This window comes from Panthera leo, chromosome C1 (assembly GCF_018350215.1).
Source record: "Panthera leo isolate Ple1 chromosome C1, P.leo_Ple1_pat1.1, whole genome shotgun sequence".
Lineage (NCBI taxonomy): Eukaryota > Metazoa > Chordata > Mammalia > Carnivora > Felidae > Panthera > Panthera leo.
This window is the reverse complement of record NC_056686.1, coordinates 36,217,294-36,237,484: the sequence shown is the minus strand read 5'-3', so window position 1 is coordinate 36,237,484 and position 20,191 is coordinate 36,217,294. Positions and strand designations below refer to the sequence as shown.

Below are 20,191 nucleotides of genomic sequence, written 5' to 3'. Positions count from 1 at the left end.
ATCTTTCTCAGGAGTAAATCTGATGGAATGTTACTCATAAACAAATAGGAACCCATTAGTGATACATGTAACATGTATAAAACAAAACAAAACAAAACAAATTATGCTGAAAGAAGTCAGAACATACTACATAATTTCATCTACATGAAACTATACAAAGGGCAAACCTATCCACAGTGGAAGAGAGCAGATAAGCGGCTGCCTGGCAGTGGGAGGTGAGGGATGGGAGAGAGACTGACTGCAAAAGGCACAAGGGAACTTTTTGAGGTGAAAGAAATGTTCTCTATCTCAACTGCAGTGGTGATTATGCAGGTGTGTATATGTTAAAACTCATTGAATACATCAAAAATGATGTATTTTATTGTATATAAATTATGCGTTAATAAAGCTGGTTAAAAAAAGTAAATCTGACCATATCACATTCTTACCTAAACTTTCTGATGGCTCCAAGTGGCCCTCAGGATAAACCCAAACTCTGGAGCAGGGATCCTGACCCTCCATGATGCTGCCCCGCCTACCCTCCAGGTTTCTCCCTCACCAATTCTTCACACTCACCCTGTGCTCCATCGAATGCCCTTCCCGGGCAAACTCATAATCATCCTTCATGACCCCAAGCTTTGTGTCCTCTAAGGAGCTTTCACCAAACGTCCATCCCAAGGAAGACTAAGGCACCTCCTTCCTTCCCCATGTTCTTGTCACACTTTGGACTTCCCTCAGTTGCAACACTACTTGCAGTATCATAATTATTATTTCTACGTCTCCATGCCTCCTACCTGAGGCACTGAAAGACCAGCTCCACTACAGAGGGAGTACCTTAAGCTCAGGGACTCTGCTGTGTTTAAGTCTGTGTCTCCAGTGTGTGGCGTGGAGCAGGTGCTAAGTGCTGCTGCATGATGAACTGATGGACTCAACTTGTGCCAATGGAACTGGTCTATGCTCCTCACCGCCCAAAGCCCACTCACCTGGGGTCTGCTCAGTGTGTGGGGGTCAGACGAATACCCCTCAGGACCAGCCATTTTCCTCACAGGAACTCATTTGGGCCCAATGCCAGCATACCACATTTAAACAAGGACGTCAGCAGCAGAAATGACGGTGGTACTACCATAGTTCTGCTGTTAGCAGGATACTTCCTCTGTATGCCCCACCCCCTCCCAACCTTCTCTGGAGTCCACTCACCAGGCATTCCAAGAGCCGAGCTGGGCGGGCAATGACAATCATCAGCTTCTTCACCAACTGCATCACAAAAGCCACTTCTGAACTCTCTGAGCGCTCATGAGCCTGTAGAGAAGACAAAGGTTGGTTAAGCAATCCACTGGCACATCGTGGTTGGGCTAATGCAGGACTGGGCTGGGCAGAGTGGACTCTGGGGAGACACAAGTTGGTAGTACAGAGACTTCTACAAAATGAAGGACTTGGGGAAGGCCTGTGTGCCATGAGAGACAGCAAGCCGCTCACAGGAACTGTGTGAACTTCAGGACACTACATGACACTGGGGAATGTCACAGAGACCCTGGCTCAAGAGACAACCCTCAGGGGAGTTTCATTGTTCACTCCCCACCCCAGGCAGAAGGTCAGGAATAGAAAGCCTTCAAAGCAGGAGTGATGCGACCAGACAGTATTTTAGAAAGATGGCTCTGGCTGTAGTGTGGATGGTGCACTAAAGAGCACAAGCCTAAAAGCAGAAAAACCCATTAATGGACTGCTGTAATAATGTGCATAGAAAAGGCATAAATCAAGGCATAAATCAAGGAACCACAGTCTGGGGCCATTTCAGAGGTAGATGACTGAGTACAGCGGAGGGTTGGATGAAGCAAGAAGAGAAGGGAACTGCAACTACAGTTTTAGGGAAAGTTCAGTGAATCCATAAATAAAATAGGAAATATAACAAGTAGTTCAAGTAAGGGAAGGTGGAGTTCCATTTTGGATTTGCAGAGTTTGAGGTACCTAGATTAGATACCCTATTGGGTATTTACTCAGCCCAGGAGCCTTTATCTTTTTTATGGAAACTGCTCTGACTTCTAGTAGCTACAATTGTATCGTGTGGCTGAACCTTCCATCCCACCTCCAACAGCTGACAAGTGTGGATTACTCTCCTAGGAATTTAAAAATGGACGGAAAGACAACTGTTATTGATCAGTGTGCTAGAAGAGTATAATCTACTGTTGGATGAAAAGGGATGGCCACATCTACCAAAGAGACCTAGGAAAAGCAGCACAGAGAAAAATGGCAGGAAGGGGAATCACCACTTCCTGAGCTTCCCACAGTTTCTGGTTTCTAGTTTTGGTCCCTTAAGACCAGGTTGCATTCCTGTCTTTAATTCTCTAAAACCCACCCTTTTCATCTTTTTTTTTTTTTTTAATTTTTTTTTCCAACGTTTTTTATTTATTTTTGGGACAGAGAGAGACAGAGCATGAACGGGGGAGGGGCAGAGAGAGAGGGAGACACAGAATCGGAAACAGGCTCCAGGCTCCGAGCCATCAGCCCAGAGCCTGACGCGGGGCTTGAACTCACAGACCGCGAGATCGTGACCTGGCTGAAGTCGGACGCTTAACCGACTGCGCCACCCAGGCGCCCCCCTTTTCATCTTTATAATTAGTTTCTCCTTCCTGCTTAAACTACTTTGAGTTAGCTTTCTATTACTTACAACCAAAAAATACTAACCAATCTGGAAGTCGAAGTGGAGGAGTGGAACCAATAAACAGTGGACTGGAGCTCCAATACTGACCAGGGGCTAAAGAGAACAGGGAGAGAAGCAGCCAGGTGGCTGTCCTCAACACATGGGTAACAATAGAAGGCACGGAAGATGAGGCTGTCAGAGAGCGTGTGAAGAAAGGAGGAAGAGGAGACCAACACTCAGGGCCGTACCCTGTGGAACATCAACATTTAATACTTTTATTTTATGTATTTTTTAAGTATTTTCCCCCCCCCCAATAATCTCTACACCCAACATGGGGCTTGAACTCATGACCCCAAGATCAAGAGTTACATGCTCTTTCGACTGAGCCAGTCAGGCGCCCCCAAAGCCAAATGAAAAGCATTTAAGAGATGGGCAAAAAAGGAATTTGTGAAAGGGCAGCAAGACTGCAAGACTGGAGAGAACAGTGCCATGACCCCAAGTGGGGGAAAAGTCCAGGAGACAGATTCACACTGTAGAGCTCTGCAGAGTTGTGAAGAAGGATGAGGACGGAAAGAGGCCATAGGATCTCTTCGGCAACTGGTTGCTTGGTGGCAAGCTGGTTGCTTGTTGACTTTAGCCTGAAACAGTGTTGTGGGATGGTAGGAAGGGAAAGTAGAAGGCAGAAGACTGAGCAGGTTGTTAGACTGAATGGGTTGTTAGTAAAGAAAACTAGCAAATAAAGACCATTACAAAAAAAACTGGTTATGAAATGAAGAGGGAGGCTGGGCACTATGTGAAATCTTGTTTATTCTTTTAAGACTTAACCCAAATAGCCACTTTGTGAACCCTCGCTGAGATCCTCTGCCTGTACCTCCCACCCCACCCAAACACATAAGAACAGGAACTAACTGCTCCCTCTTCTATGTTTTGTTTGCATACATGCCATGGTACCACATGTTTTTTGTTTTTTATTTTAGAGAGAGAGCAGGAGAGAGAGGGAGATGGGCACAGAGAGAGGGAAAGAGGGAAGGAGAGAGGGAGAGAGAGAGAGAATTTTAAATCCATGCATGGAGCCTGACTTGGGGTTCAATCCCATGATCCTGGGGATCATGTCCTGAGTGTCAGACATTCAACTGACTGAGCTACCCAGGTGCCCCCCACATGTTGTTTTACAATTAGTTGTCTGTTTCTACGGCTACACTGTAGAGCCTTATGAACAGAGACACTATGTCTTTTGTTCTTCCTTTACATGCTAAGACTAGCATAGTGCCTCTTACAGAGCAGATGCCAATGTTTGTTGATTAAATGTTTGAAAATATGATCTTAGGCTCTGGAATAAGACAAACCTGGGTTTGGGTTCTAGCTCTGTTACTTAAGAAATGAGTTACCTTTGGGGCGCCTGGGTGGCTCAGTCGGTTAAGTGTCCGACTGGCCCAGGTCATGATCTCACGGTTCATAAGTTCAAGCCCCACGTCAGGCTCTGTGCTGACAGCTTGGAGACTGCAGCCTGCTTCGGATTCTGTGTCTCCCTCTCTCTCTGCACCTCCCTAGCTCACGCTCCCTCTCTCTGTCAAAAATAAATAAACTTAAAAAAAATTTTTTTTTTTTTTTTTTAAGAAATGAGTTACCTTGGGCTAACCTAGCTTCTTTAAAGCTTTGGTTTCCTCACCTGTAGACTTACAGAATAGTAGTACCTTACCTACAGTGTTGCTATGAAGATTAAATTAGATAAATTAAATGAGATAATGCAGTATCTAGTATGCATTAAGTGCTCTACAATAACAGTTATGTTTATTATTTTAAATATAAATTTTACCATGCCATTTTCCAAATTACAACCATTAATAATTTTCCCACTGCCTTTATGATAAAACCTAAGCTCCTCACAGACACTTCAGCCTTTGCCCATCCCTTCCTAATTTTCCCTGCAGGCATCCTTCACCTAGTCATGCCAAACTACTTTATCTGCAATTCCTTGAATGTCCCAAGTTCCTTTCACCTCTCAGAGTGGCCTGATTCCTGGGGCTGGCTGGTGCCAGCTGCTGGTGGGCAGACTGACCCTAAGTGGTTGTTCCTGTGTATCTTTTGATGACTCTCATGATGCATTTACTGTTTACATCTGTTTTGTTTACACAGGTTTGTAAATATTATTGCCTAAGATGTTTGTATATAACTTGTAGCTTTTATTTATTCAAAATTCACATGTTAATGACTTATGATGGTGTCCTACTCCCACCATTACGTGGTTAAAAAAGAAAATAGTTCCCCTCAAAAATTTTTTTAATGTGGAAACAATAACTTTCACAGGAAAAAAAAAAAAAGGAAAAAAATAACAAAAAATTTTTCCCTAGTGAACTCCTACCTACTTGTCAAGACTCAACTTTTCCCAAACTCTCCATGCAGAGTCAGCATATCTTCCTCCGTGCTCAGAACTGACCTCTAATATTTAGTGCTCACCAATTTACAATTACTATAACACACAAAAGTGAGATAATTCACGTAGAGTACTCAGTGTAGTGTCTGGCACACAGTACACTTCAATAAATGACAGCTGTTCTTTTTACTTGTTGATGGGTCTGTAATCCCACTTAACAGCAAATTCCTTGAGCTGGAACCTGCAACAAACTTTTTCCTGAATTCCCAGGGCCTAGCAAATTAGGGAGCAGATGAACGCACTGACTCCATATTCAGTGTTCTTGCTGCACCAAACAACCTACTCCCAGGGGGACAGGAGTTTGGGAAAATGCCTGAAGGTTTTGGGCAAGGCTCTGACTTTAGCATTTTTGGAGATCAATCGTAGATATACAAACAACCTGGGAAGTCACTCTACCTTGATCCTTTGCCTGATGCCACAATCCCAGATTCCTATCCACTGTTGGAAAGTTATTCCTGAACAGAAACAAAGAGCTGCCAGGGATATGCATGAGAATTTAGTTGCCTAAAATCAAATTTCTATAATGTCTGAATTTAAGTATTATTCTTGAAATAAGAAAAAAAAAATTTTGTAGAAGGAAGTAATTTTTCATCTATTAAATCAAAACTTTTCTCACTGTAACACTTGCCCACTGGGTTAACAGGGCTTTTAGAGAATGGAAAACAATCTGCTACCTATTATATATGAGAAATCTTCCAATATTTGACAGTAATAATCATGGTCATTTTTAATCATCTGTCTCTAGTTCAAGTGTTTCCTAATTAAAAAAAATAAACTCCCTGTTCCTAATTTCTAGACCAACACACTGAAGTCCTGTTTGATCATTAGCCCTGGGTTCTCAGCTCAGTTGGTACTACCCCAGAGCAAGGTCATAGGCCTAGAAGTAATAGGGGCCTGGACTAGGAAATACTCTAGTACATGAAGAGGTACATGTCCTTCCCGTTAAACTGTACTAATGGTGTAGTATAGGGCAACTGTCATTTGAGTGGGTAGGCATCCGACCACCTATTTGTAGAGGCCAACAGGAAAGCAAACTCTGGAGCATGAAGCAGTAGTTAAGAACTCACTGGACACTCTGGTCTTGACCATCTCTGGGTTATTTTATCTCTAGCCTCCTAGAGAAGACTTTTCACACTGGGGAGGATGGGGTCTCTAAATACCTAAATCCCTACTAACAAAGTTCTCACCATGTAAAACAGAATGTCAGCGAATAGATAAACCCATAGTACAAGCCCCAGCCTGTTTCCCCTTGGCTGAGCAGAACCAGTCTGAAGGCTCTGCTTATACCAGTATTTCTACTAGACAAAAACCCACCACAGCCGCTGGGGCCACTTTTAGGCTTTCAGTATTTTTTTTTTTTTTTTAATTTACATCCAAATTGGTTAGCATATAGTGCAACAATGATTTCAGGAGTAGATTCTTTAATGCCCCTTACCAATTTAGCCCATCCCCCCTCCCACAACCCCTCCAGCAACCCTCTGTTTTTTCTCCATATTTAAGAGTCTCTTATGTTTTGTCCCCCTCCCTGTTTTTATATTATTTTTGTTTCCCTTATGTTCATCTGTTTTGGGTATTTATAAACACTACCAATGTTGGAGCCTCAGGCAGAGTAATCAGAATCAGAAAAAGAAAAACCCCACAGAACCGAGTTCTCCTCACACCACACAGGCTTCTCTTAGCAATGCAGGGGACTGAGTAGGAACCAAAGTCCATCAGCAACCACACTCGGGGGTGGACTCTGCACATGAGTAAGGAGGTGGGGGCAAGCTGGCTGAGAAGACTGGAAACAAAATCTTAGCCTTAATCTTAGCTTGGAATTAATAATCCACTACCTCACAGAGAATTTACCAGAATTCCAGCACAAGGACACTCACATCTTGCAGAAGTTTCTCTAAATTCTCTTGAAGCTCATAGAAGTAGTGTGATGTAATGAGACGACTCCGAGATTTATCCAGGCAGTCTCGGGCCATCTCAATCACCTGATGATGAATAAAGCTCAAGGTTCCATCTGCCAAGGGCAACACACTGTCTGGAGTGTTGGAGGAAATGAATTCTGCAAGACGCTCTTCCATTTGTGCGGTGGCCTGCAAATAAAAGCAAGAAAAGTGACATTTCGCTTCTAGTTCCAGCTCACTTGGGAGCTCAGCCTGAAGGACCTGGTAATAACCTGAGGACAAGCTCTGTGATCCTGGTTTCCTGATGTTGCATTTGGGGAACCGGACAACTGGACATATGAAAAGATCACCGTCAGGTCAAGTCAAAACATTACAGTCAAGGCCCTCTCTCACGTGACCTTGCCTATCTCCCCCCACTTCTTGGAAGATGTGCTCTTTTGCTCTGAGGACCTGGAAGTGTTTGCTGCTCTCCCCCTTTAGCATGCTGCTTCATGCCTGTTCATGCTGTTCCCTGTATGTAGCTTTTTCACCTGCCAACCCTGACTGGCAAACTCCTATCACTCCTCTAATCTCAGTTCACACATCACCTGTCTCTCCTCTGGGAAGTCTTTGATTCCTCCAGGCAAATAGGGTTTCCTTTCCTCCATGCTGCCACTGGACCTCCTTGTGTATAGGCACTGCTAGTTTCTAAACATTTCTCTAGACTGGGAATTATAAGTCAGAGAGAATTTGATTTATTTCAGGATCCTCTTACTTGACCTTAGGACTCAACTCAACTAAGCAGATGCTCGGAGAGTGTTTACTGAAGGTGTGAACCTGACTCCTCACGGACCCAGACCTTCAACAGAGCAGAACAAAAGTTTAGCTCAGAAGCCTCTGGGGGACCTAACTGCACACTCACGTCAAACGATAAATACACACCAGTTAACAAGTTCATAGCTGCCAATCTAGGACGTGGCCTAATCTTTCCTTTGCCACCAGATGGCAATTTCTGATTTCCAGTGTGTGTTTAGGTGGATATATGTGTGTCTGGTATTTTCATCATAAGCATTTTTGCCACATTTTTACTGTATAATTAATTGGCCATAAGGCAATTTTGCTGTATGAAAAAAATAACTGAAAAAGATAACTGGTTGACAGTTTGGTTTCATTTCTCCAAAAATGCAGTATTCCCATTTTGTATCATATAAACCTTAGCCTTCATAATGGTCTATACAGTGGCACCGAGTTTTAAACCCACATTTCCCATAGAACTTTGGAACATCTATAAACCGACATGTGACAACATGCTAAGAACAGTGTGGAAGGCTTTCACAACAATACAGAACTCAGTTATAAATATGTACCCAAGTATTTAGAGAAACTGATACTTCTCTTAATGAAGGATGAAATTTTGGTCAAAAAAGAAAAAGTGTGATGCCAAACAAGGAGATGAATCAACAAGCAAAAACAAAATGTATAATACTATGACCAAAAGACTTTGAAGACAAATGCTTACATACAATCAACAAAATAAAATCAGTTATTTGTGCTGTATTGCAATTAATCTACACTATACATTTTGAATGTATGCAAATATTTTGTGTATTTTGTTTGCAAATAGCCTTTTAATTTTGTGATTTGTTTTTTGTGTTTCATTATGTTCTTTTCAATGAATGTCCCTCATTTATTTTTTGCGACCTTATCCTTTACAACAAAATTGCCCAATGGCCAATTAGTTATGTAGTAAAAGCGCTTATGGAAAAACTACCCAGAACTATGTATATAAACACACATCTAAGTACAAACACACACACACACACACACACACACACACACACACACACACACAGTATGTGGAGAGAGAGAGGAAACAGAAGGAAAGGAATCTTAACATATTTTTTCTAACAGTTCGTCTTCACATGAATGACTTGGAGACATCCATACGAAACAAATATGCAATGTTAAAATGATAATATAACACCTAACATTTAAGCAGGAGGAGATGCATTTTAAACACTACACACTCCCAAATTTCTTTGTAAGGATCAAGCATAAAAAAATGATTTCCTAGGGGCTCCTGGGTGGCTCAGTCGGTTAAGCGTCTGACTTCAGCTCAGGTCATGATCTAACGGTTCGTGGGTTTGAGCCCCGCATCAGGCTCTGTGCTGACAGCTCAGAGCCTGGAGCCTGTTTCAGATTCTGTGTCTCCCTCTCTCTCTGCCCCTCCCCCACTTGCACTCTGTCTCTCTCTGTTTCAAAAATAAATAAACATAAAAAAAAAAAAAAAAAAGATTTCCTAGCTGTTCATTCTGCCTATCTTCCTCACTCTTACTCTCTAATGCCTGCTCCAAGGCATAGAAAGCACAGACCACAGGGCACTGGGCAACAAAGAAACAATAGCTCACACTGAGTGCTTATTATGTCCTGGGCACAGTTAGAAAAGCTTAATGTCCATTAACTTTCATAAACTCTCTATGAGATCAATACTCTTATTATCCCAAATTACAGATGAGGCAAATCAAGCTCAGAGAAGTTAAATAATCTGTCCGGGGTCATATAGCTAGTAAGTGGTAGAAGCAGATTTGAACCCATTCAGTCTGGTTCCAGAAAGTGTGTCCTTCCTAACTGCTATGCTTCACTGTGTATGTCAAGAGGGAAAGTACAGGGTTTCATATCATTTCCCTAGGCCACCCATGTGTGTCCAGAAGACTATACTGGAGTCTAGAAAAAGGACACTCTCAAAAGAGTAGGAAACCAACTGTGCACTCCAGACCCTAGACACAGATGAACAGACCCAGGGAAGTCTGGACAGAGGATGAAGATAGAGGCTTGAGGACTCCATGCTCCTTGCTGTCATGGACAGGAAGGCTGAGTCAGTCCCTGGTTCAGACACAGCTGGCTGTGTTCTGCAGGAATAGGGCCTGGCACGAGAAGACCAGGTCAGAATGTATAGGCGTGCAGTGTGCAAAAAGGGAAACAAGGGCCTTCGTTCCATACACTTGGTGGTTTCCAGCCAAACCATAGAGCTGTGAAACCTACTTCTCCACTATCCCAGGAGAGTAATCTGCCTTCCTCCTTCAGCATTTTCCTGCTTGAACACTCTGTCTCCCACTTTCCTGCTCCCTCTGGCCAACCTCCTGCCAGCCCAGCACACCTGTCTGCTGTGCATGCTATGGGCCTGGTAATGAGGCTCTGCTTAAGAAATCTGCATCAAAGGAACGTGTTCTCTGATAGCTAATTCCATTGTATGGGGACCCTGACTTACAGACCTGATGTGCATGGTTAGAAACAGGGTCCCCAGTTCTTCCCTTCCTCACTAACATATAGCAGAACATCTTTCTAACATTTCTCTCTAGATACCTCTCCAGGGAGTGAAGAAATATAGGCCCTGCAAGCATGAGCCCCAGACTCATAGTCCTCTGCTGCCTGCCTCTTCTCCAGCAGTCTGGAAGCCTTGTGTTTGTATCCTCCTCCTGCCGGGGACCTTTCTGCTCTTCTTGATTACCTATGGAGAGAGCATTCCATCCCCTCACCCTCAGTCTTCCCACAGGGGCAGCCCTCCTCAGAATCCTTACCTTGGGAAATCTTTCTTTGTACACATGATTCATCATTATTATTTCACTGTCAAAGGAAACTGGGGACCGTCCAGGACTAAATAAGAAAGAAACAACTGTGTTACTTCAGTGCCATGGAACTATCAAGAAGAAAGATGACCATTCCCAGAGTCCCACTCCCACAATGTCTGCAGAGTTCCCTCCCACTGTCTGCAGCACCCACACACTCCCACCTTAATGACTACTGACTTCTAGAGTCTTCCTTTTTCCTGAAGCTCCCAGCATACCTTGTTTAGCTCAAAATGCTGCCATCTGGAACTAGGCTACCTTCCTACAAGAAGCCTAGCTTTCACAAAGACCTTTGCCAGTGCCTGAAAAGGCCTAGAAAGGAGGAGACTACTCCTGAGACTATCTGTGGTCTTCCTAGGATGACCTCCCCCAGAACAGGACTCTCTGGGTCTTCTTTGCTTTGGCCAGTAGATTGAGTATACCCCAGCATGTTCTAGGAATCAAATCAAATCAAACCACCACCAAAACAGCCAAAGGAAGACAGTGTATACCTGTATCTTTTTCCAAACATGCTGGAGCCAATGAGGCTAACTTGGGCTCTGACCTGGGGGATAAATGAGGCCAATCCAGCTTATAGTGTGCTATAAGCCTGGGTCCTCTATACGTTCTCCTTTGACCCACGTGGGGTTACATCTTCTTAAAGGATTTCAAAGTTTGAGCCACACAAATGGATATTTGGGTCCTGCCCATTTTGGTGCCCCTGACATGTGACCCCAACTGAGCTAGGTTCAGAACTGTTCCTCTTTGCCTTTCCTCCCTGGTGTGGGGCCATGGTCTGCCTGCTGTATCATTATACATTACCAAGTATTTTAAGAGTAATACAGCAATGGGGCACTTGGGTGGCTCAGCTGGTTAAGCGTCCGACTTCGACTCAGGTCATGATCTCAGGGTTTGTGAGTTCGAGAACTGCAATGGGCTCTGTGCGGACAGCTCAGAGCCTGGAGCCTGCTTCAGACTCTGTGTCTCCCTCTCTCTCTGCCCCTCCCCTGCTCACACTCTGTCTCTCAAAAATAAATAAACGTTAAAAAAAAATTTTTTTAAAGAGTAATATAGCAGGGATTTCCCTGAGATACTGTGGTCCCCTCAATCTCAAATGGCCTAAAATGTACCCTTTACCCTGTGGATTACGGAGAACACCAAGATTTGGGTGTTCCTCTGAGTGAGACAAAGAAAGGCACTGGGATCCACACTCCACAACCACTCATTTGTGTTTCTCATCCTCTACACTACAGTCCAGTGATCATCTTCATCAGTCTATGAATTCAAACCAGTCTTTATGGTATTGTTCGGCCCATTCCCCAATACTCATAGCAGCAACATTACCTGAGGCGATTCTTCCTGGGAGGCCATGCTCCTCTGGGTCCCCACCCCGAACATATTAACCAATTTATTATTTCCCAGGGGCTCTGGAAAGCTGAACTCAGTCATTAAAGTCATGCCCATTTTAATTTCCACCCTCTTCCTTAATCTGGAATTATGGTGCAATTTTATCAGCTAATGCCAAAGAAAAGAGTGAATTAGTCTAAGGATTCACAGACAAATCAGCTGCTACGGTTTGTTTGGTTTGATAAGCCCAGCTGAATCAGGGAAATGAGTTAGATTCAGATGGGCATTTAATTCTGCTTCTGAAATTGGCTTCTTCCCTAAGTCAGCCACAAGTGTCTTCAACAGCAACTTTTGTAGCTGGCCTAGTTCATATACCTTGGGACGGTGGGTTCTGCAGCCAGGTAAATGTCAGAACAGATCATACTATTACTCTCCTCTTACTGAATGGAGCTTAAAGTATATTTCTACTGCTAACTACTTTTTTTAATGTTTACTATTTTTGAGAAAGGGAGAGACAGAGCACGAACGGGGGAGGGGCAGAGAATGAGGAGACACAGAATCTGAAGCAGGCTCCAGGCTCTGAGCTGTCAGCACAGAGGCTGACACGGGGCTCAAATTCATGAACCACGAGATCATGACCTGAGCTGAAGTTGGATGCTTAACTGACTGAGTCACCCAGGCAGCCCTCTATTGCTAACTACTTTCAAAGGGAAAAAGAGAGGGACCACTCGACAGCATCATCAGATATGCTTGAGCGTCACTGGACTTAACTCATTTGAGCTGTGCCAAGGTGCTGTGCCAGGGGTTGGCAAACTATGGCCCACAGACCAAATCTGGCCCACTGCCTGTTTTTGTAAATAAAGTTTACAGAATGTCTGTGGGTGCTTTTGCACTACAACAGTAGAGTTAACTAGTTGCCACAGGGACTGTATGGCCTACAAAGCCTAAATTATTTACTATCTTGCCCTTTATAGAACATCTGCCAATTCCTATGCTGTGGAAACAGGCTGAGTTCCATTGGTCCTGGGGTAGCAGGCAGAGAGGACTCCTTACCTGAGGCTGCGAGAACGGGGCCGCATGGCTGGGGACTGCCGTCCCTCCTCATCTGGTACACTCTCTGTGCTGAAATGTTTCGTCAAAAAGTGCAGCTCATCAGCTGTAGGCTGGAAGGGCAACTGGTGAAGCTTTTCCTGTGAGGAACATGATGACTAAAGGGAAAAACATTAAAAAACAGCATTATAGGCATGTCTAAGTGCAGTCCAGGAACAGAGAGGACTTCCCAGTCAATGTGAACCCAAAGGTAACCAAAATCAGGCCTTCTTTGCTTTGTTCCTTTTAGTCTCCACTGTGTAGGATTCCCCTCTCTACTCCTTCAGAGCCTTTAGTCCTGAGGAAGCCAAGATACTAGGAGCTGACTTGAAAACAATTAAGAATTCCAAACATGGCCCAATGACTGAGATTCCAGACAAGGGCCCACTGCCAACCATAACAGACCTTTGAGGGAGCAAGCCGTGCTACGACAGGAATCCCACCAGATGCAGCAACTGCTGTGACAGCCCTATGCAGCACCAGAATCGGTGAAGTCCCCCTTTCCTGACAAGAGAGCAGGCAGATCTAACACCATTGGCTCAGTTTCCATTCACCAACTGATGAAGAATCTGGGGTTCAAATATCTAAATCCATTTAGAGTCAAAGCTGCAGCACCACACTGAGGAAACTGTTGCTACAAGTAAGCCTCAACACCAAGTGAAAAATCAGAACTTTTTTTGAGCTACCAGCATAGGCTTCTGTCATGGAATGCTATCACATGAAGCTGTAAATAGCTAGTGGGAGGTCTCCACAGGGCTCTGTCTTGGCCACATTTTTGGAAATAGTTTGTATAGAAATTGCAAAAAGTATCTTCACCCAACTGCCACTAAGATGATATAAAATTGGTTTTTTAAAGTACCCCAATAAAATAAGCTGCAGCCATGGGTTGAGTCTATTAAAATTTATTGAACAGGTATATGTCATATATATCTTTATCTTGCCTTAGGTTAAAAAATCATCATCTGAGTAAAGGGTTATAGGGAAAGGGATATTTACCAGGCAGAGATCTAAAGCTTAACTGCTGCTAAAAGACCAGTGAGATCTTTGGATTAATTTATGAGAAATATCTAGGTCAAGGGAGGAAATGATACTCCTTTTACCTGCTTGGTATTCATGAATATCAAAACTGCCTAGGAAGACCTGAAGAATGGCAGAAGACATGGGGAATGGGTCATCCAGCCTGCTGCCCAATCCAGCCTGCAAAGCCTATAATACTTACTATTTGGCTCTTTACAGAAAAAGTTTGTCAACCTTGTCATCCTGGCTTCAATTAAAACTTGCTCAATGAGGAAGACTCATTTTACCGTCAATTGTGCACAGCAGCAATTATGACATCTGTTGTGTTTTAGGCTAAACCTTCTCTAAAAGAAATATAACTAGAAGTTTTAGAGACAGGCTTAGCTTTTTTTGCTGATATATATCAAACTTCAATATAAAATATCATCCTTCCCTTCTTTTTGAAAGGAAAAGGTGAAAGAGGAGAAGGATGGTCCACCAGGCCTTTGGGACATGGGAGGGTCTATCTGCTCTTGGTTGCAGGTCTAGAAATAAGTTGGGGGAAGATTCTTACTTAGGATCCCCCATGTCTGGCAAAGCAAAAGTCCATCCTCAAGCCCTCCTCTAACTCAACTAGGAAAAATTGATGCCCAGAGAGCATGTTGGTTAGTTCTTTCCAAAGGTGTTTAATGTATTTGGCTATAGCTGTTAAGGGCCACCACTGCCCCACTGAGCCTCATCCCGAACAACCTGAGTTTGGCTTTGGCGGGAAAACAGAATCACTTTGCAGCACACTTTAAGGACAGGCAGCAATAATCTGTAGGGAAGTATTTCCTTGGGGTGACGGAGGTAGAGGCACAGATTTGGCTACTTACTGAGACAGTAGAGCTAGGAGTGTTGGTTCCATAGCCTGAAGAGGGCAAAGAGGCCAAAGACCAGCGCCGTCCATCAGTCCTATGTAAGATTAAGAATATTAGGCAGTTTCCACAGGACCCCACCCTGAGCCCTGGACCTGCCTGTCTTTCCATTAGCATTTTTTGGGCAGCTGGTTCACTGGTAGGCTCTTCTTGGTCTCTACACAGTACTGCTCGGTCTAGTACATGCTTTCATGTTTCTCTCCCACATGGGGTCTATGGTTGTGTGTTTTCCACTGCAAAGACAAACATCTCTGACTAAAAAGAAGTCTGTGACTTTGAATAAGAACATCTGGTATATAATACTGCGATTCTGAAATAAAAATCTTTATACTCTCAACCTATTTACTTTTAGAGAAGCAATGACAGAGGGCTCCAGCTAAAGGCATCACCACAAGGAGAGAACTGCCACTGAAATGCAGCTATTCCTTTTTCCGAGGACTCCATGTGAAAGGCTCTTTGATCTTCCCAGGCCACTGGGTTGATAAGGAAGAAGTGGATCACCATCTGTGTCTGAGTATGAATTAATCATTGGCAAACAGTCCAAGGTTACTTAAGATCCATTAGGGCCTATAAAACCAGTCTTTGAGAATGTTTGTAAAGAGTGACAGTAACCTCATGAAAGAAGAGTGAGGTGGCACAACCTTGGCTGTGTATAAGATTTTGGAGTGGGCTTCCTGCTGCTCTTGAGAGGATGCACCTCAAAGCTCTCATCACAGAGAACCACTTATCTGCTTTGCTGTGGAGGAGAAAGAGCAAGCAGGTATCTGGTTTGAAGCTTTTATTACATGGACAAGTGATTCTTTCCTGGACTATGGGATGTGCTGTTCGACAAGTGTTTTTTCTTATGAAGCCTGGGGGGATAGCCTGGTCTGGCTGAAGATGGAGAAAATTTCTTTGCTGCTCCCACAGAACCTTAGAACATTAGCAATGGAAGACGTTTAGAAGTTAAATACCCTCAATCTTTGAGAAAACACTAAGGTCCAGGAATTTGGGTGATTTAGTCCAGACTTCACAGTTAAGGGGAGTGGGGAGAAGCAGGGAGAGAAAGGAGAAAAAAGAGGACTCAATCTTGCCAGGTCTTTCCCTTTTGAAGCATTCCTCTCCACCCCCACCAATACTCAGCAGCTTTTCCTACTATATTCTGCAAGGGGACAGTCCAGGGTTCCATGCCACATGCACCTGATTCAAACTTCATGCCACCCAGGCAGCTAGTTCTGCTGGAACCTAGTCTCTGAGGCAAAGAAATGTCCAGGAGGCTGCCTAACATGATGTTCTCTCTGACCTCTTTGTTGGGTCCCAAGAGCTCTACACAAGAAAGCAAGTCAGTTCCAGGAAAACAGAGCTCACCAAAGACAGTATTAGTCTAATTCAGTGAGGAATTTCCCAAACCCTTGTCAAATAGACTTTTTCACAGATCGTTTTTCTTTCTTTAGATAGAAATGCAAACAAACTGCAGGGCAGCCATTTTCTGTAATCTGAAGAGCAAGGGCTACCACAGTCAGAAAGAAATGCCACTACAGGATGCCTCCATCTCCTCTGCCTGGTCATCTCATTCGGTGACTGAGGAAATTTGTGGGAATGAGGGTGACTTGTTCCTAGGCTCAGAAACTTGGAATTATTCAGCAATTCTTGCCTCTAAGTGTATGGGCTCTGAGCCTTGGTTCCAGCAGGGGGTTCCCTTAGGGCCTCTGTGCTAGATATGAAAGGCCAAATGTTCATACCCACAGTCAGAAAGACTCATCACAACCAGTTCTCACCAAGCACAACATCAAAAACCATATTGTCTGGCCATGCATAGCAGTTTCCCAGTCCCTCTCCCCATCAAGTCCACTATTACCTGTCTGCTCTGTGGCCATGGCTGTAGTGAAAAGACATATATTATAATGAGAATCATATGGAACCAGAGAGATTGATCTGTTTGACCCCTGGCACTGGGTCATGCTTGGCAGGGGCAAACTTTGTTTAGGAATGTGTGGAAGTTTGAAGTGAAATTGTAGGATTGATAGACCTATCCTTAGCATTTCATCAAATCTGTGTTTTGTGTGATATTGCAAACCCATGTGGTCCTACAAGGCTCAAGGTAGACCTTAGCAACCTAGCAAAAACAATTTCTGAGTACCATGTTTGTAGGGTTGAAGTCCCCTTCTCCACCCCTACCAAAACCTAGCTGCTTTTCCTACTATGTCCTATTATGGGGACAGCCCAGAGTTCCATGTTCCATGCACATGACTCAAACTTTATGCCACCCAGCACAGAACTATTTGGATCTCAGTGGTAATACCAGGCCCAGAAATCCCCTAGCTGATCCTACTCCTAAAGCCCAGATAATGAAGCAGAGTCAAGGGCACCAATGGAACATGTTATTCCTTCTGCCTAAAATGGTCTACACCCATATTCTCACTTTCAACATGCAGGCTCCTTCTTATCCTTCAGGTCTTACCTTGAAAGTCAGACCCCTTCAGAAAGGCCTTACATGACCACCCCGTATATATTCTTTAGCCCCATTCCCTTCCTATGCTTTCATGCAGCATCATGTTCTTTCCTCTCATGTTGCTTATCACAGTTTATAAATGTTTGCTTGTTCATTATTCTTCCCCATCACCCATTCAAACAATAAGAGCTGAGTGAGTACTTATTATACACCAGGAGACACCGCTTTCAACATATTAAGGCATCTCTATTAAAGATACTTTTATTCTGGTTGAGAAGAGATAGAAAACAAGCACATAAGAAAATATCAGGTATTGAAAAGTGCTTGTTTGAAAATAAAACTAGATGATATGATGGAAAATGAGCGGGCTCCTTTATATTGCATGGTTAGTGAAGGCTTCCTTGATAAATTGACATTTAAGATGAGAAATGAAAGACAAGAAAGAGTTAACAAAGTGAAGATCTGAGAAAACAGCATTCCTTGCAAAGGGAACAATAGGTGCACAGACTCTATTAAGTCTACTATGTTTCAAGCAAGTAGGCACTATGGTGTGGGTTTTTTTGTTTGTCTTTTATGGTTATTTTGTTACCACTACATAACTAGTTACCCAGCATAGTGCCTGGGGATACTGGATGCTCAGTAAATATTTACTGAATGAATGAGAAATGACTCAATACCACTTAAAGAGATTGGTCACAGATCTTGCTGTCTCAGCACAGATGTAATCTGAGGCTACAGTTCACACACAAGATAGGAAGTCTGGGGAAGAAACACTTTCCAACTGGACTAGGAAAACAAATGCATCAATCCAGCATATTACTATACTGGAAATGCTCCTAAATAGATGCCTGGGTAACTAATTTTAAGTTACACAAGGTAGGAGAGATCTGTCCACGGGACAAACTTAGATATTTGTTTTGAATAAGGCAACTGGGTCAGGAGGAGCACCCAAGTCAGCTATCCAATTTTTCCCAACCTATCCATGTCCTTTTCAGCTATAGAGAATCGTGGAGAGGAAAGGGGTGGATTTCTTCTGGGTCCTCATTTGAATGGTGAGTTAATGCTGTTTGAAGAATGTGCTCTTTTTCTATTATCTCTTTTTAAAAAGGAGTCTAAGTATAGAAACTGCTCTGGCCTCAAGCTGCAAATATCATTCTGTGTCCACTAAAGGTTCCAAATCTGGAGCCATGATTTTTCTGGAGGACTTAATGCCAAATGCTGATTCTAACCAAAAATACTTTTAAAAATAAAAAATAAAACCAGAGAACATGAACTCTGCCAAGAAAGAATTTTAGAAAAATTTTTGAAAAGTAAGGCTTTTTCCATTTTATATGGAGCCATGGTATGTAGTTTGGATGAACTCATCTCAATCAGCTCAGTACTTCTCAAGAGGCCCTGACAATGGGCTGGGCTGTCAGGATTGCTACCACTTCCAGGAATAAGTTTGTATCACTTCCAGAGGGTGAAATGCCAGGAGGAATATAAGCATGGCCTTTTAATGCAACAAATCTTTCTAAATTCATGAGAGGATAAGTGAAGACTCTGTAATCTCTTTATCCCCCAGGAAAGATCCTTTCAACTCCTCAGAATTAGCTGAGTAAGAGGAGTAAGAGTAAAACCTTGGGTCCCTCTGAGAGGAGAGGCCATTTTCTCATTGATCACACTAGGATAGCTCTCAGTCAAGAGTATAATGTTTCAGAACATATCCTCAGCAAACCAGAGACTTGTGTTCAGGTTTGTAAAAATAAATCCACACTTCTTATATCTACTTGTCCATTCAAACTAAATGCAACTACTAGGGCTTTTTAGAAAGCAAAACGTGAACAAGATGATTATGACGTGGGTGAGGAAAGCAGGGAAGGAATTTTGATGGCTGACTGCCCAGGTAACACACTTGAAAGGCAGTACCTCAAAGGAAGAAGTCAACATTTAACTGACATTCATCCAAATGCCACACATGTTTGTCACAGAGGAGGTTTTCTATCAACTTACCTACGGGCAGGAACAAAGGAAAAGTGAGCAGGTGCATTTGGAGAGAAATTCCGGGGACTATCCAAAGGACTGTTACCTGTGGGTGGGAAAAGGAAAAGAAAGCCTATATGAGGTCTGTTTCTGAGGACTGTGACAACCTTTAGAGAAGAAATCTCCCCCTAGTATCGGCAATTAGCACTCACATAGTTGTGTTTTCAGGCTTACCATTAGTTTAATGATTCTCTCTTTGTAAAAGTCTGGTAGTCCAGAGGTTTCTTCCTTGTTCCCAAGTTGCCTGTAACCATCTATGTCTCTCAGGCATCCATTCTAGTTCCAGCGGCAACTTGTCAATTTCCTGCCCTCCTAGGAACACCTCAGGCTCCAATCTGCTTAGTCAAGTTACCCCAACTTTCCAAAGGCTTAAAGAACTCATTTGGTGCAGATGGCATGGCCAAATGCTCAAACATTTCTCAAAGGGCAACAGGACTCCTGGTCTAAAAGTCTCTTGCACATATATCTCCACACACTGCATCCAAGGCTAACCAAGAAAAATGCATGCTTAAGAGAAACTTAAGTTCTTTGGTGACGACTTAGGATAGCAACATTCCTTAAAAAAGACCATACACAAGGGCCAAGTCTGTAAAGCATGCCCAACTTCCTCACAGTATAGGAATTAACTCCATTTTCCCTTATTAGTTTTCACATGTCCCCTGTAACTTGCTAACCTACAGACAGAAGGTTTGAACAAAACTATGGTTACCTTTGCACTAGTTACAACAGTTCTTGGACCTAAGACTGCCATACTTCTCTGGTCTAACTCCCACCTGGGGGGTTGTATTCAGAAGCTCCTAGATGGCAGAAGCTGTCAATGTGTCTCTATACAAAGGGCCATGTCAAACCAAGTACCATA

At 43.3% G+C, this 20,191-nt stretch overlaps 1 protein-coding gene across 4 annotated transcripts in view; it reads right to left on the bottom strand.

Moving 5' to 3' along the window:
• The window catches only part of MAST2 (microtubule associated serine/threonine kinase 2), a 220,341-nt gene that overhangs the window by 14,317 nt on the left and 185,833 nt on the right, over positions 1 to 20,191 (bottom strand). For all 4 annotated transcript variants that reach the window (XM_042950962.1, XM_042950958.1, XM_042950960.1 and 1 more), the window contains 6 exons: positions 19,303 to 19,378; positions 14,838 to 14,916; positions 12,931 to 13,085; positions 10,504 to 10,579; positions 6,926 to 7,135; positions 1,177 to 1,278 (listed from right to left, as the gene is read on the bottom strand). In XM_042950962.1, the coding sequence (XP_042806896.1) occupies positions 1,177 to 1,278; positions 6,926 to 7,135; positions 10,504 to 10,579; positions 12,931 to 13,085; positions 14,838 to 14,916; positions 19,303 to 19,378 (698 nt within the window). The remainder of the gene's footprint in view (positions 1 to 1,176; positions 1,279 to 6,925; positions 7,136 to 10,503; positions 10,580 to 12,930; positions 13,086 to 14,837; positions 14,917 to 19,302; positions 19,379 to 20,191) is intronic.